Source organism: Cervus canadensis, chromosome 16, assembly GCF_019320065.1.
Source record: "Cervus canadensis isolate Bull #8, Minnesota chromosome 16, ASM1932006v1, whole genome shotgun sequence".
Taxonomy (NCBI): Eukaryota; Metazoa; Chordata; class Mammalia; order Artiodactyla; family Cervidae; genus Cervus; species Cervus canadensis.
In genome coordinates, this window is record NC_057401.1 from 31,580,309 (window position 1) to 31,597,255 (window position 16,947).

The window sequence follows — 16,947 nt, forward strand, 5'->3', positions numbered from 1 at the left end:
AGATGAGAGGAGACTGCAGTTGTTCATGTAGAAGAATAATGCACTCCGTTCTGAGAAAGGTTATTGTGACTGTAGTGTAGAAAAGTCACAGAAAACGAGGGTGGGGGCAGGACTACAGCAATGTTTTCTTAGAGAGAGGTGAGGAAGGTTCAAACCCCAAAATGCTCTAAGGAGCTATACCTAGAACACTGTCTTCCGTAGGTACAATATATCTTTGTTGAATGAATGAATGAAAGTGAAAGTGGCTCAGTCATAATCGACCCTTTGAGACCCCAGGGACTATACAGGACATGGAATTCTCCAGGCCAGAATACTGGAGGAGGTACCTTTCCTTTCTCCAGGGGATCTTCCCAACCCAGGGATCGAACCCAGGTCTCCTGCACTGCAGGCAAATTCTTTACCAGCTGAACCACAAGGGAAGCCCAAGAATACTGAAGTGGGTAGCCTTTCCTTTCTCCAGGGGATCTTCCTGACCCAGGGATTGAGCCCGGGTCTCCTGCATTACAGGCGGATTCTTTACCAAATGAGCTATCAGGGAATTCCAAATAAATGAATGGGTGATTTTAAAACATTAAAGTTTAACCAGTTTGTTTTTTCTTTAATTATTTTTTTAAACTTTATATTGGAGTATAGTTGATTAACAATGTTTTGTCAGTTTTGGGTGTGCAGCAGCAAAGTGATTCAGTTATACATTTGTGTGCTAAGTCTCTTTAGTCATGTCTGACTCTTTGCTACCGTATGGACTGTAGCCTGTTGGGCTCCTCTGTCCACGGGATTCTCTGGGCAAGAATACTGCAGTGGGCTGCCATGCAGGGGATCTTCCTGACCCCGGGGTCAAACCCCTGTCTTTTATATGTCTCCTGCATTGACAGATGGGTTTTTTTTTACCACTAGTGCCACCTGGGAAGCCCATACATATACATGTATCTATTCTTTTGCAAATTCTTTTCCCATTTAGACTATTAATGAGTATTGAGCAGAGTTCCCTGTACTATACAATAGGTCTTTGTTAACCAATTTGTCTTATACAGTGAAAATTATTGCATTGAGACAATATTTTATTACCACTAGAGTAGGCTTTTCAATTTATTTATCTAATATAAGAACTGATTCTCAGGAGGGCAAATAAAAAATGTGCTCTTTTTATGTAAAAAGCACAGGAATATACAAACAATATATAAACATATTTAAAGTCTATCTGTGGTATTAAAACTTTATTGAGAAAGAGAGTGAGGAAGGAAAATATCTTAAAAGGTTCCATGGCCACTGGGAAGACCCAGAGGGATTGGGTAGAGAGGGAGGTGGGAGGGGGGATCGGGATGGGGAATACATGTAACTCCATGGCTGATTCATGTCAATGTATGACAAAACCCACTACAATATTGTAAAGTAATTAGCTTCCAACTAATAAAAATAAATGAAAAAAAGAAAAAGAATAAAGGTAAAAGGTTCCATGGTAGGAAAAAAAATTTAAAAGTTTAAGAAATGCCCCTCTAAATAATTATTGTAATTTCAACAGCATTTGTTTGTTCTAATCTAGAACACTGAGTCTTTTTGTTTAATATAATTCTACTTAAGTCCATCTGAGTATTTGAGATTTAATTTGGCATTATTGCTTATTTTGTTTTTGGTATCATATTGACTTGAGAAAAGTATATTTGAAGAGAAAAAGAAAAATATTTCCATGACTCAGAGAAATGGCATTTTAAATGTAAAACTCATTTCACCTGAGGACTACAAGCTATTCCAAAATGATATTTCATCAATCCTCAAAGTAATCTATTTTATAGTGAAACAGAGAAGAACAATCCTAACATCTCTCCATGGGGATAACAATTAGTTGTTCTAAATTCAGGCCCAGGAATATCAGTCTTAGAGTAGTAGCAGGCATCTGAGTTTCTGTTTTCATGATGGTCATGGTTCTCAGATGGGAATTTTGTTGCTCAGGAACCTTCCATAACCTAGTACCCTAGGGATCTGGCAAACGAGCTACTGGGTTAAAGCTAATACAGAATCAGCCCCAGCCTCAGCATCACTCTTCTACCAACCTCTCACCTCTCAAGGTGTGTGTATCTGCTAAGCAACCATCTTCCCAGGAAATGAGCTGGTTTGATACTTTTTCCAAAGAGTGTCTGCTTTTTCTGAAATGCCAAGGTGATACTGTGTTTACAACAGAGATAATGCCATCTGTCCGAGCAAGCCCAGAAGAGAAAGTAATGGAATTCAAACCCCAGTGGCTGCACACACACTGCCATGGCATCTGTCTCTCTGATGAACTTGAATGCCCCTGTGTCTGTGCTCTAGGGATCCACAGTTTTTTTAATTCAAGATAGAATTCCCTTCAGAAACTGTGGCTATGAAGACCAAATTCCTCCACCTGCCAGTCTATTTTCTGATGGCAATGGGTCTTTTAGATCCATGCTATCCTCTTTTAGAAGCACTTTTTGGGTTCTCCTCTATCTGTATCTAACAAACAAAGGTAAATGCTGGAAAACATGGATCAGAATTTTTAAGGTACTACCCTCAGGATTAATGGACCCCAAGGCAGTTATTTCAGTTTTGCCTAGATGGGTCAAGTTTGGCTAGATGTGCTTTATGAGATCTGGATAAAGGCACTGTATTACATTCTGTACTTCAACCTCACAAACCAAAAAAAGCATGTCTTTCTTTTCTTCTGATTTCATGATACTATATGCTCCTGATTTTCATCCCACTTCTACACCTAATTCTCCCTTTTTTAATTGAATCAACTTTTCTGCCCATGTAGCTGATATTCAGATTTTCTCTTCTCATCCTTCTCTATACAATCTTCCCAGGTAATTTTATCCACTCTCATAGCTCTTTTCTTTTTATGTGATAGCCCTTGACCAGCTCTATGTCCTGAATATTAGACCTGTACTTAATCAATTAAAATCTCAATCATATGTCCCGAAGTCACCTCAGAATCAACAGGTCTCAGACTGAACTTAGTACATCCACTGGGAAGCCTTCAGTCCTATCCTTCCAAAATCAGTAGATGATACTCACCTGCCAGAATACTGCTAGAAATCTAGGCATCATCCATGGCCTCTTTCTTCATCTCCATCATATCTAATCCCACACCAGTCAGATGTTGTCCTTTTATCTCCTTGTGTGTGTGTGTGTTCAGTCGCTTCAGTCATGTTCAACTCTTTGCAACCCCATGGACTATAGACCACCGGGCTCCTCTGTCCATGGGATGCTCCAGGCAAGAGTACTGGAGTGGGTTTCCATTTCCCCCTCCAGGGGATCTTCCTCACCCAGGGATCAAACCCTCATCTCTTGTGTCTCCTGCCTTGGCAGGTGAGTTCTTTACCACTAGTGCCACCTTTTCTCCTTCGGTTCAGTTCAGTTCAGTCGCTCAGTCATGTCCGACTCCTTGCGACCCCATGAATCACAGCATGCCAGGCCTCCCTGTCCATAACCAACTCCCGGAGTTTACCCAAACTCATGTCCATCAAGTCAGTGATGCCATCCAGTCATGTCATCCTCTGTCATCCCCTTCTCCTCCTGCCCCCAATCCCTCCCAGCATCAGGGTCTTTTCCAATGAGTCAACTCTTTGCATGATGTGGCCAAAGTATTGGAGTTTCAGCTTCAGCATCAGTCCTTCCAATGAACACCCAGGACTGATCTCCTTTAGGATGGACTGGTTGGATCTCCTTGCAGTCCAAGGGACTCTGCAGAGTCTTCTCCAACACCACAGTTCAAAAGCATCAATTCTTCGGCGCTCCGTAGTTCCTTTCAAATATATTTATTGTGGCCCCTGAAATGTAAGTTCCTATTATCTCTGGTCTAGATTCCTTCCACAGCTCTCTGGTTGTTAGTTCTGATCCTAGTCTTGCCTTTTTCTCTTCATTTGTTCACACTGAAGGCAAACCACACTCTCTGAATCACAAATCTAAGCATATTATTTCCCTGGTTGACAGCTTTAGGTTGATTTACATTCTGAAAACCTTCTGTCTTCTGGTCCCTTCTTATTTCTCCAGCACTCTGAGGCTTCCTTAAATTTTATAGCTTCTTTGAGATTCTTAATTTCATCATGATCTCTCCACTCATACCTTTTTATCTTTCCTTCTCTCTCCATCCCATCCAGGAATTTGACATCCACATGGACTTCCTCACTCTTTCATTGTTATTGCACTGCCATCTCTAAGACCTCGGTTCATTTATCCCTTTCTCAGCCTCCCTTCCTGCCTGCTTAAGCCATAGTGGTTTCTCTTCAATGTGCTATCATAGGATATTGCATCCTTATTAATAGCTGGATCTGTCTGTCCAAATACCCTACTCCTAAGCACACCATACCTCTGTTAATGAATGTAGAAATGTTATTTTCTCTGTCTGAAAATATACCACATCATCCTCCATCCCCCATTCCCCCCTTCTCCCATCTAAGTCTTCCTAATCTCTCAACATTCAGGGAGTGCTCCTCTGAAAAGTTTTCCCTGATTTTGCAAACGAGGCTAGGTGACTCTCCACTGTGCTCTCGTGGTAATGAATCATCTTTTATAATTAAGTCAGATCACAACACTATTCTGCTCAAGATCTTCCAAAGACTCCCCTTTCCACTCAAAGTAACACTCAGAACCCTTGTAATAGCCTACAGTGCCGTAATTCCTCTAACTTCATCTTTTAATGGTCTCCTCTTTCTTTTACAAAGTTTAGGCATGCTATCTATGTAATGCTATGGCAGCAGCTGAAATGTTTTCCCTGGCTATATACGTGACTAACTGCCTTGTCTCCTTCAAACCCTTGCACAAATATCCCCTTGTCAATGCACTTGTGTAAGCACCCTATTTTAAGTTGTAATCTGCCTCACTCCTCTCTATCTGCACACTTCAAATCTTCCCTTTTTTGCTGCATTTTAATAGCACTTCTTCCTTCCTATCAAATGATGTAATTAATTGATGATTATTATTCATTGTTTGTCTTTCCTTATTAGACTGTGAGCTCCTCACAGGTGGATATTTTTATCTGCTATGCTCACTCAAGTTTTCCAAGTGCCTTCAGCGGTGTCTGGAATAGAAGAGGTGATCAGTAAATAAGTTTCAAGGATGAGCCCTGATTGTACTATATTAAAATTGTCTTTCTTGTCCATTGGTCCGCCACCACACTATGCACTCTTTAAATGCAGGGAGTTTCACTAGTATGTCTATTTATAAAATCTAGCACATTTCCTGAAAATAGTGGGTTTGTAATAAATGTTTGCTAAGTGCATGTACTCATCCCTGACCTCACTAACCCATAGCTCTCCAGGGTTTGCAATCACACCATACCAGACTAGAAAATGAGTGCAAGATTGTTGCTTTCTTAGTGGAGAAATTTCACTATAAATTCTCATGGCATCTGAGATCTCCAAAGATGGAGTCCAATATTGACTGATATAGTGACTACAGTCAGCCCTCCATATGCTTGGGTTCCATATCCACAAAAATCAATCCTGGGTTGGTTGAATTCATGAATGCAGAAACCATGGATAAAAAGGACTGACTTTACAACTTCATTTTATGTAAGACACTGTGAAAGAGCTTTCACAGACTTTGGTATCTGTGGGAATTCCTGAATCCAATCCCTCTTGGATTCCAAAGTGTTGTCTCTCAGTCTTGTCCAACGCTTTGCGATCCCATGGACTGTAGCCCACCAGGCTCCTCTGTCCATGGAATTCTCCAGCAAGAATCCTGGAGTGGGTAGCCATTTTCTCCTCCAGAGGATCTTTCTGACCCAGGGAGTGAATCCATGTCTCCTGCATTGCAGGCAGACTCTTTACCATCTAAGCCACCCTCCAAGGATAACTGTATTTCTCCTGCAGAGTCACAGAGGTTAAGAATTTACCATCGTCCATTTGTTTTTGTTTTTGTTTTTTTCTCCATTATGTATCTGCAATTGGGGCATTTATTTTAGTAAATTAGAAAACTGAAGGAAGTCCTGGGGATTGCAAGCTTGAAAAATAACATCTTTCCTTCTGTAACATCTCTTTTTCTTTCCTTTCTCAGAGCTCTTCCTGCCATGATGCAGTGGGTCCGCACACAGAAGCCAGGAGAGAGTGGCATCAATATTGTCACTGCCGACTTTGTAGAACTTGGTGATTTCATCAGCACTGTCATAAAGCTCAACTATGTCTTTGATGAAGGGGAAGCCAACACTTGATGGTACTGTTTGGAGTATCAGTGAATAAGAAGGAGAAGATTCACTGTATTAGATGTATTATCTATAAACACTCTGATCTTCCTATTCCACTGAGTTTCTGAATGGATAAGGGCTGAAAGTGGGTGGGAAAGGGGGAAACCAATTCTTCAGTGATTATTATCATATTCTTCATTACTATAAATATTTCATTTCCCATTTGATAAGCAAAACCTACTTCTAGTATTAGGGATTTAAAAAAGACTAGTAAATTTTGTTTTTCAGAATTAGTCTTTGTAACTTATGGGTGTTTACTTGATTGTGTTTCTGATTTCAACTTAGGGCTCCTACACTTTCCTCCAAATGAAACTTTCTGCTCCCTCTCTCGCTCGCTCTTTTTAATCTGATGCTGTATGGGACTTAAAAGTAATTGAATGCCCAGCATAATGTGTATTACATTGTTGTACTGAAATTTATTTGTTTTGTAGGATTTGGTATAATATTCTGTAGTCTGCAATCTTGCTAACTTTTGGTCATAGATAATATGCATCAAATCGATTTCCCTGCATCAGTAATATTGGAGGCCATAATCAGTAAATTTTGTGTCATCTAAAAACAATAGTGTTTCACAGTATTCCTATTGAAGGCAGCTATAAATATAGAATAAAAAAACTTTTATGGAAGAACAATTAGTGCCAACTCCATATTGAAAAATGGAGGTGGTGAGAAGATGGATGTCATTTTAATTCAGAAATGTCTTAAATATTGTCTTGAATGCCCAGTACATGAAAAATTATGTGTGTTAAAATAAAAAAACTCTGTTGGACCTTGAGATGATCATACTGAGTAAAATAAGAAAGAGAAAGACAAATAACATTTTATATCTCTTATATGTGGAATTTAAAAAAAGATACAAATGAACTTAAAAAAGCAGAAAAAGGTACACAGACTAAGAGATCAACTTTATGGTTACAGGGGAAAGGGTGGGGGACAGGAGAGATAGATTGGGAGTTTGGGATTGACATGTACATACCACTATATTTAAAATAAAATGACTTTCCATGAAAAAGTAAATAAAAGTAAAATTATAAAAGAAAAAAATTTTAACTAAAAAAATAGGACCAGAAAACTCTGAAAAGACACTTACAAAAGTTCTTCTAACAATTAATTTGACTAAAAAAATTAAAATAAGAAAAGAAAGAAAGAAGTGAAAGGTTGTGCAAGCTTTGCTACCAAATTAAGATTTCCCAACATGTCATTCTACATCCCAAATTTTAAGGAACATATTCTGAGAAGCTTCAATTTGAGTTTTTTAAATTAAAGTTGAGGAAGAAGGAAGGGTAACAGAATGAATGAGAACAATGTCTTTGAAACTACGACTGTGACCTCTCAAGGATCCATGAAGCATCTTCAGGAGATTCTTAAGTACATGTGATTTGAACAGATTTTGAAAATCACTTTTGGGTTCCGTCCATCTCACGCCAGGGTTAATTTTGAGGCAGAGGTCAAAGTTTCACAGAAAGTTTCTGCCTTCTACCATGTGATAGTCCACATGTATGAGGAAGAAAACTGCAATACAACTTTAAGCATTGCTTCCCCCTCGGTGTCTTTGCGATATTTGACAGCTCTAAATAACCTTAAAAGAGCACAATAACCCTTTCCTATATGCCTCACAGGACTATTTTGAGGCATTTATAAAAATCTATAAGATTTGCTGAAATTTGTAAAATTCTGAATTATTTTATCTTCATGTTTAGAAATAACCACACCTCAATAGTTTCCTGGGGGAAAACGACATAATCCATGTAAAGTGGGACCATAGAGAAATAAAAGCATGCTCTCAGTTTTTAATTAATTTAAACATACAACATGTGGTTTAATCTCTGAGTCTTAGGTAAGGGATTTGATTCCTAGTTTATGTACATTAAAATTATAAATAATCAAGAGTTGATTAAAAGATTTTAAGTACTCACTGTCAGAAAATAGTATTTATTAACCACTGTGGGGAAGGGAGAGAAATTGTTTAGACTGAAGAGAACATTTATGAAAAGTATACAGCTGTGTTTTGTTGACCAAGTAGTGTGCATATATACACGCAACAGATATATTCTCCATTCCAGTTGTGTGAATTTGTATCAACAAACAAAATAAACCAATCTGTACCTACTCCTTGCAGGTGAACACATACAAATACACACAAACACACACAGTCACGGACACAGTGACAATTCTTTTCAAGTGAAAACTTTGATGATATTAAATACTTTAGTTTTAAGACCAAAACCCTTAACAATGTATGAAAAAGAGTTGACGAGAACTTTGAAAGTAGAGTAGCTGATTATATTCAAATATTTTTGTACGAATAGATAATATTATCTACAAATATAGTTTTCTTTCCGCTTCCTCTCTCCTTGCAGTTTTATTGTCTTTCTATATCTTTTACCTGCTCTTTACGTGCAATGGAATATGATTCCTTTTATAAGGACTATAGCTTATTGGAATTAATGTCCTGTGAAGTTGTTTTTTGGGCAGGTTTTCTCTGACTATTCATTATTCATCCCTCAGGAGGACCTTTAGCCAAGCAAACTTACAAACTTACACAAGGATTTGACTTATAAATGTATGAGAAAATAGATCTTTCAACATATTAATGAAAAATGAGTAAAATATAGAGGTAACTATGTTGTATTTTCTTGAACTTAGATGCTTTCCTATAACATTCGCTTAGAATTAGCTTTGTCATATTTGTCATTTGGGTGCTGGAAAAAAAAATTAACATGCTGAAGCATTAGATTAATTGTGCAGTTTTTCAACTGGAGAAAGCATTTAATTGCTATTAATAATCTGCACATAGAGACCTTGTTTGACAAGTGATATTTCCAAACCAATGTTTGGTTTCCATATGGATATACAGTATATATGTAGCAGGCACTGGGAGTACATGGACTTGCCTTAATTTCTAAAGGAGGGAACAGGCAGATGTGAACCCCGGGTCCTCCAGCTAGAGGAAAAGTTCACTAGAAGGGATTCCTTTGCAAGAAGAATGCAGAGAAGATGGCTTTGGCTGTCTTCTGTCCACTGGCCCTGCTCTGGAACACACTTGGGGAGCAGGCTGTGGGCCTTAAATAAAGAGGTGGGGGTGAGGACTAGTGGTATGTGATTAGCGTTTACCATCAGCCTAAGCTCCTTTGTCTTAGATAGACATTGTGTTTCCAGAGCATCTAAGCATAAGGGCTACAAAGAAACACCCAACTGGTAGGAGATACATCTTGGTGCACATTTTGTTTTGCTTAGTTCTTAAGACTTTTCCATCACTAGTCCTGCAAGGAAGAAAAAACAAATAAACAAAATCCAACTTTTATCCAATTATAGCAGGAAATCAAAGGGGTGAGTGGCTGATGAGGGAAAATATGCAAAGAGTATCATTTTTTGGTTTGCTTTCCTGTCTGTAATTTTGAAGGCCCAATATGGTGATGACTCCTGCCATTTCATCCTTTAGGTCTCCCTATTACTACACAGTCATATGAATGCAGAGAATGAGGAGGCATCTTTTAAAAGCCTTAGGATATACTCTATATGATGACCTCAATATTCACTTTCAGCCATACTAGGAAAACTTGCTTTTCATGGAGCACCACCTAACAGTGAATGTATTAGAGCATGAAGTGTTTGGTATGTATGCACCTATGTGTGTACACACATAAACACACACACACACACACACACACACAGCATGAACATCTCACACATTATTCAAGTGGAAACCACTCTAATCAATCAACTGATTCTGTTGAAGTTTTAACTCTTAAAATCAATATCTCCTACAAAAGTAGACACAAACATAATTCAAATATTTAAATATTTAAGAGGAGAAAAATCACTAGGAAACCAGTGAAAAATAAGACCGTCATAAATAAGAAATGCCTAGCAGTAATAGTCTATGTTGTCAGTAACACTTCAAGCTGGAGAATCGAAGATGAACTTAAAAATAAATCACAAACAAGCAAACGCACATCTTCTCTTAACATCTTTTCTTAATATTGTTTTAAGTTCTTTGAGGCTATAAGATGTTTTAGCCAATGTTACCCATTCAGGATCTCCTCTGTTAGAGGAGACTGGAAAGTTGGACGTCTCAGGAAATGCATGTTTTTGTGAGTTTTTCAGTTCTGCAATTTTAATGATCCAGCGACACAAACTTCTGACCTTTGGTTGCTCTCCAGATCAGAGCTTCACAGGTAGAGTGCTGCTTTCTGAATCGCTAATAGAAAATAATGCATAGTGTCCCTCAAGATATGCTAAACAAGGTTTTTAAAAGTATTTTATGTTATAGCACTTTAGTCTTTTCAACTAGATTTCAGTGACACAATGGTGTAAATGCTGTATTTGCCATAACTTACTGGTGGCTCCTGTGTTACAAACAGTTTTAAATAATGCTCTAAATTGTTTGTTTTCCCAATGACAATGATAAAATGTTCTGTAGAATTTGTAAAACATGTTGATTAAGTCTATTGAAAATTGTGCACTTTTTATTTCATTTGTGATACTCTTTTATAGGTATTAGTTCTAAATGTGTATTTGTATGAGTCAGAAGTATGTGCTTGTATGTGGTGTGTGTGTAAGTGTACTATATCTTGTACAAAATCAAACTTATCCTAAAGAAAAAGGGCACATTATGACCAGCCTTAATATATTGACATTTTTGTTACTGTTGCAATTCGGAATTAAAATTTAAAAGGAGATTATGTTTTTGTTAAAAATGGCCTTTTCTTAATCACATGAGGAATGTGCTTTAGTACTTATTTGAGTTCCCATAAGCAAATAATGCAGCTTGTGGGATACCCAATGCTCTTTAAGTTTCAAACATCAGTTATTTTATTAACTTCATTAATGGGCAAAAAACTTAAATTCAGACTCACTTCCATCCACAAGAGAGCCAGTGCACTTCTAAAGTTGTTCTTCCAAACATGGAACCCATATTTAGGGAACCCAAGTTTTCCATAGAATAATGTTTCTCCAAACCATTACTTAAAAAAAGGGGGGGAGTCTTCTCAAGTAAGATGAACTGCCTTGGCTCTGTGAGAGTCATGAAAGACCCATCAACATTAGGTGGTACCGATGTGGCTCCCTTTGAAAAAAAGCAGGAAGCAACACTCCTGAATTTTTGCTATCTGCCTAAGTGCATTCAAATACTAATTTAAGGATCTGCACTGGTGGTCATGTTCAAAGCAAAACTCTGTAATCTTTAGGTCTGGGATCTTGGTACAGGTTATTAATCTACCTTCTTTTCTTTTTCTCCATCTTCAATTATTTTTGTCCCATATTTAAGGTTGCTAGAAAGAATATTGGACACCCAGTGAAATTCAAATTTCAGATACAAATGAATATTTTTAGTATAATATTTCCCAATATTTCATGAGATGTACTTATATTAAGAATTATCTATTGTTTATCTGAAATTCACATTTAATTGCGTGTGTCTGCATTTTTTTCTAATCTTAAATCCCTATGAATCCTGACTGTCTTTTTCAGTAGGGCTACCTATAGGGGATAACATCCTACCTCTCTCCACACTCCTGTGTTAAGATAGCTCATGAAAATCAGTGGTCTTAATACCCCTCATGAAGGAAAATATTGGCCCATGCCAAGTCCCAGAAATGTGTTATGAAGGGCCAACTGAAGTACAGGAAGAATAATCAGGCAAGAAATTTCATAAGATGAATGCCACATTCACTTGTCTATTGTGAGATCCAAGTCTCTGTCCCCACAATTAATCCCTTATGTAACATTCCCCAATAATTGGGACAACCTGAAACATACCCATACCCATTAAACATACCCATTAAAAATGCCCCTGGCGAGAAGCACCTTCTAATTCATACCAGGACCGCTTTTAAAATTTGTCATCTTTTTCTTTCAGAGAGGTAACAAATGAATCCATTACTCTTCTTATTAACAACTTAGCACAAATTAGTTTTATCAGATTAGACCTGGTCATCTATGGAGTTGTAGAAAATTTGACATAGAAAGGAACTCTCTTGACTGCTGGAGAAAGAGAGGAGTGTCTGAGGTATGGACACAGCTTTGTCTGTGCCTACTCAGGAGATTGGGTGGAAGAGACAGCAGGTGGGAATGTAGTTCCTGACAATGAAGCCATACCTGCCAGAGAGACTCATCAAAGCAGATTATCACAACCAACACTTTTTCTAAGAAATTGGAAACCCAACCCATCCCAGAGTAAGAACCATGAGACCTAAGGCCATTTTCTAGACAAATTTGCAAAGTGTAGAATGTGTTGGAATTCCTAAAATAGAGTTTTCAAATATTTCTGAATCCAACAGTGACTCCTTGGCAAGGCCTGAATGGGGATGGAGTTTCAGGACATTTGGGTAGCTGCCTCCTCTCTTGAAACTTACATAAGTGATAGGAAAATCCAGATCTCTTAATGTAACATTTCCATCTCATGGCCCTGCTTTCACACATTTCTGTTGATTTACTTCATGTCTAAAGGATGGGAATTTGCAGAGCTGGTGACATTTCCTTCATTAGACACGAGAAATTCACCAGCGGGAGACAGACCTGTGCCTTCTCTTTTTAGGATCTGGTCATTGATACTTTAATAAATGTGATGTAAAGAAAATACATGCCTACAGTTCTGTTTAGCAAATGAAATTTTTTTGATAAGGTTGTGTTCTTAATGTTAAAAAAAGTTTCTTTGTATCCAGTGAAAAGCCTAATAAAGTCCTGATACCAGTTGTCCTAATTTTTTTATTTCATATTCATCAGCGCTTTATTACAGCCCCAAAGTGGATCTTTTAAATAAGACATGACTCAGAGCAACAGAAAATGTCATTCTTTTTAAAAAATATAAATCACCATATTAGGATTTCCTCTGTGAAAGACTATATATCCTCCACCAATAAAGGCAATGCCATGATTGCTTCCATTGCATCAAAGTTAGGCATCTTCAAAGTCTGATGCTTTTAGCTTCTGGTATTGCCACAGAAGCCAATATCACTATAGCAATACCGTACTGATGAATATAGTATGTTAGCATTATAAAACACCATCCTGACACCGTGTACAGAATGCTGTACATAAGCATGGGTGCCATATTATATCTGTATCACAAAAGCAGTTAAAAACAGAGGTCCCATCCCTTCTTTTTGCTCCCCTCACCTTCAGAACTTCAGATGAAACTACTTTTTCCCAACAGCAGAGGCTGACCTCAATAAGTAAAGTGAAAGTGCTAGTCACTCAGTCATGTCCAACTCTTTGAGACCCCATAGACTGTAGCCAGCCAGAGTCCTCTGTCTATGGGGATTCTCCAGGCAAGAATACTGGAGTGGGTTGCCATGCCCTTCTCTAGGTGATCTTCCCAACCCAGAGATCGAGCCCAGGTCTCCTGCATTGCAGGGGGATTCTTTACTTTCTGAGCCACTGGGGAAGCAGAGCAGACCCCAGAAATTAAAGAAGTATCTCCTTTCCACAGGTTAAAGAAGTTGGCACTTCTAAAATGAAAGGAGTATGCATATCACTTGGCATTGGAGCAAATATTTCTCTTTTTGTGAAAAGTAATATTGTGGCATGATGGTGCCATTTCAACATTGGCTGTCAACATATGGTTCAATATTTGTCATCTCAGTGAGCTGTAATAATGGCCGCCCTGGAATTAAGTAGCAGGAGGTAAACTTAAAAACTGGGCCTCTTCTACCATGTTCATCTTTCAGTCCTGTGGATAGAAATATTAATATTCTTGGAAACATCTGGCATTTTAGGCAAAGGTGAAACATAGTAAAATCCACATTAAATTCTACAAAGTGGGATTTAATGCCCTTGGTGAGAAGCCCAGGAGGGCAGGGGAGAACACCAGTGCTAGTAGTTCCAAGCATTCGTTGGCAAAATGATTATCCTCCACTCACACTTTTTCCCTCAGAGGAATGTGTAAGCTTGGCCTCTTGGGGTTTCACTGAGAAATAATGAAGAAGAAAAAAATCTTTTGCCTCAACACAACTGTTATTAAACTGTACTCCTTCATTATGGAAAAAGAAAAATGTGCCTGCAGACCTGTTTCTATTTTGGCATGGGGAAAAGGCAGAAAATATTAATTTTGAACCAATAACTCTTTTCTCATTGGACTAAAGGTTATAAATCTTTGATTTCAGCTTTGAACGTAAGAGGCACATGTTTGCTATTTTTGTATTCTCAGGGGACAGCAGTTATTAAAACATGTTTGAAAACAATGAAATGAAACTATGACGGGTTATGACCCAATTGAAGCGTAGACAAGTGCTTGATCAGGCTGTGCACACGTGGAACACTGGTGAATGGTGATGAGGCATCAAAAAAGTAGCAGGCAGTATCCTCCGCCTCTTGTATTCCTTGGAGAAATACTGAAAACACTGGGAGAATTTAGTGGGAAATACCCTGCATGGTGTTCTCTTCAAACACTAAGACCTCTTATCTTAGCTGTAAAGTTAACTCCAAATCTTTGTGCAGAATATGTGCTCAGGGGAACTTGTGTTATGATTCATCTGTTTAAAAGTAGCTGAGAAAGGGTATGAGAGGGATTAAATTTTGAACTTCAACAAACCTCTTGTTAAATGTTCCTATTCCTCATCCACTTGCAGATATAAGTGGGGTTGCATGAATACATTAACTAAAAGTCCACAGGCTCTTCTTTCCACACAAGAGATCTGGTCACATGCCCTTTGGGAAGTCTGTCTCCTTCCTTACACTTTCCTGCATCCCCAGAAGGTGATTTCTGTGTGCCAAACAGAAATCCAGGGCCTCCAGTTACTGGGTGCTGCTACGCTCTGGTCTCAGGTCCTCTACGGCCTCCAGTCATGGCCCTTTCTCCATGTGCTGTGCTGAGTCACTCAGTCGTGTCTGACTCTTTGTGACCCCATAGACTGTAGCCCGTCAGGCTCCTCTGTCCATGGGGATTCTCCAGGAAAGAATGCTGAAGTGGGTTGCCATGCCCTCCTCCAGGACAGCTTCCCAACCCAGAGATCTAACCCAGGTCTACCACATTACAGGCAGATTATTTACCATCTGAGCCACCAGGGAAGCCCAAGAATACGGGAGTGGGTAGCCTATCCCTTCTCCAGGGGATTTTCCTGACACAGGAATTGAACCAGGGTCTCCTGCATTGCAAGCAGATTCGTTACCAGCTGAGCTACCAGGGAAGCCCCCATATCTCCATCAGAACCAGCAGTCCTCTCAGTGGGCACTGCTTTCCCTGGGCTGTGCATTAGGTGTTGGTGAAGACTCTTTTGAAAGTCCCTTAGACTGCAAGATCAAGCCATTAAATCCTAAAGGAAATCAATTGTGAATATTCTTTGGAAGGACTGATGTGAAGCTGAAATGCCAATAGTCTGGCCACCTGATGTGAGGAATGGACTCATTAGAAAAGACCCTGATGCTGGGAAAGATTGGAAAGCAGGAGGAGAAGGGGATGATAAAGGATGAGATGGTTGGATGGCATCACCGACTCGATGGACATGAGTTTGAGCAAGTCCCAGGAGTTGGTGATGGACAGGGAGGCCTGGCATGCTGCAGTTCATGGGGTTGCAAAGAGTCAGACATGACTAAGTGACTGAACTGAACTGAACAGAACAGAGGCAAAGTCCTCAGGTGCTAAAGTGGTGAGTGGTCTGCTGCCAAGCAAAGAGAGACGAGGAAATGCTTCTCTCTTTATGTTACATTCTTGTGTCCCAATACTTAATTCCCCAAGATCAGAGGCAAAGAGCTTATTCAACTCCCTGTCTCTGTCTCCCTACTTCCACCTCATCCCAAGGAATTATGACAGAAATTAATTCCATTGACAGCTACTATACTGTTCTCAAAATCTCTACTCCCCTCTGAGGACCAAGGCGTTTGTCCTGGTCAAATTTATCTTCCTGGTTTTTCCTTCTCTCAAAAAGTCATCTTACAGTTTTCCTTAGTCCTTATACAAATAGTCCTCTGATAGACCCACTCCCAATTCTGTTACTTAGTCTCATTCTAGGACCCTACATGCATGTGGCCTAAAAGACCAGCAGCTCCTGCTTGTAGCCGTGTCTATTAGATGAGCAAATGGCCGAGCTGGGCAGGGGACTTTGTGCGCAGATGCCTAGCTTCTCCTTACTGGCATGCTTCCTTCTCCTGTCCACTCCAGAGAAAACTTGTTCCCTCACAAACAAGCTAATGAACTAATTCACAATGAAGTGTTCATTATTCATGGGGATGAAAATAACAAGTTGTCAATCTTTTTTACTTTATTTATTTATTTATTTTTTTAATTAGTTGGAGGCTAATTACTTCACAACATTTCAGTGGGTTTTGTCATACATTGATATGAATCAGCCATAGATTTACACGTATTCCCCATCCCGATCCCCCCTCCCACCTCCCTCTCCACCCGATTCCTCTGGGTCTTCCCAGTGCACCAGGCCGGAGCACTTGTCTCATGCATCCCACCTGGGCTGGTGATCTGTTTCACCATAGATAGTATACATGCTGTTCTTTTGAAATATCCCACCCTCACATTCTTTTCATGTGGACATACACATGCTCATTTCTCTTGAGTATTACTTAGGAGTAGAATGCCTGAGTCAGATGGTAACTATGTTCAGTGTTTAACATTTTAGGAACTTGTAGAATTTTTCCTTTTTTTTTTACTTTAAAAATGCACTTATAGGTAATTGAAACTCCAGAATTGTATGCCGGTGTCCACTATTTACTTTCACAGCTTATTCAAGATTACACATTGTACCTAGTTGCACTGAAGAAGGCTCAGCTACAACAAAAAATCTGATAAATTCTCTTTC

General features: G+C 39.0%; 1 protein-coding gene across 2 annotated transcripts in view; it reads left to right on the forward strand.

Moving 5' to 3' along the window:
* PLCXD3 (phosphatidylinositol specific phospholipase C X domain containing 3) overlaps positions 1-12,893 on the forward strand; it is a 190,129-nt gene extending 177,236 nt beyond the window's left edge. For both annotated transcript variants that reach the window (XM_043488895.1, XM_043488894.1), the window contains exon 3: positions 6,010-12,893. In XM_043488895.1, the coding sequence (XP_043344830.1) occupies positions 6,010-6,163 (154 nt within the window). In that variant the 3' untranslated portion in view covers positions 6,164-12,893. The remainder of the gene's footprint in view (positions 1-6,009) is intronic.
* Positions 12,894-16,947: the final 4,054 nt, after the last annotated feature.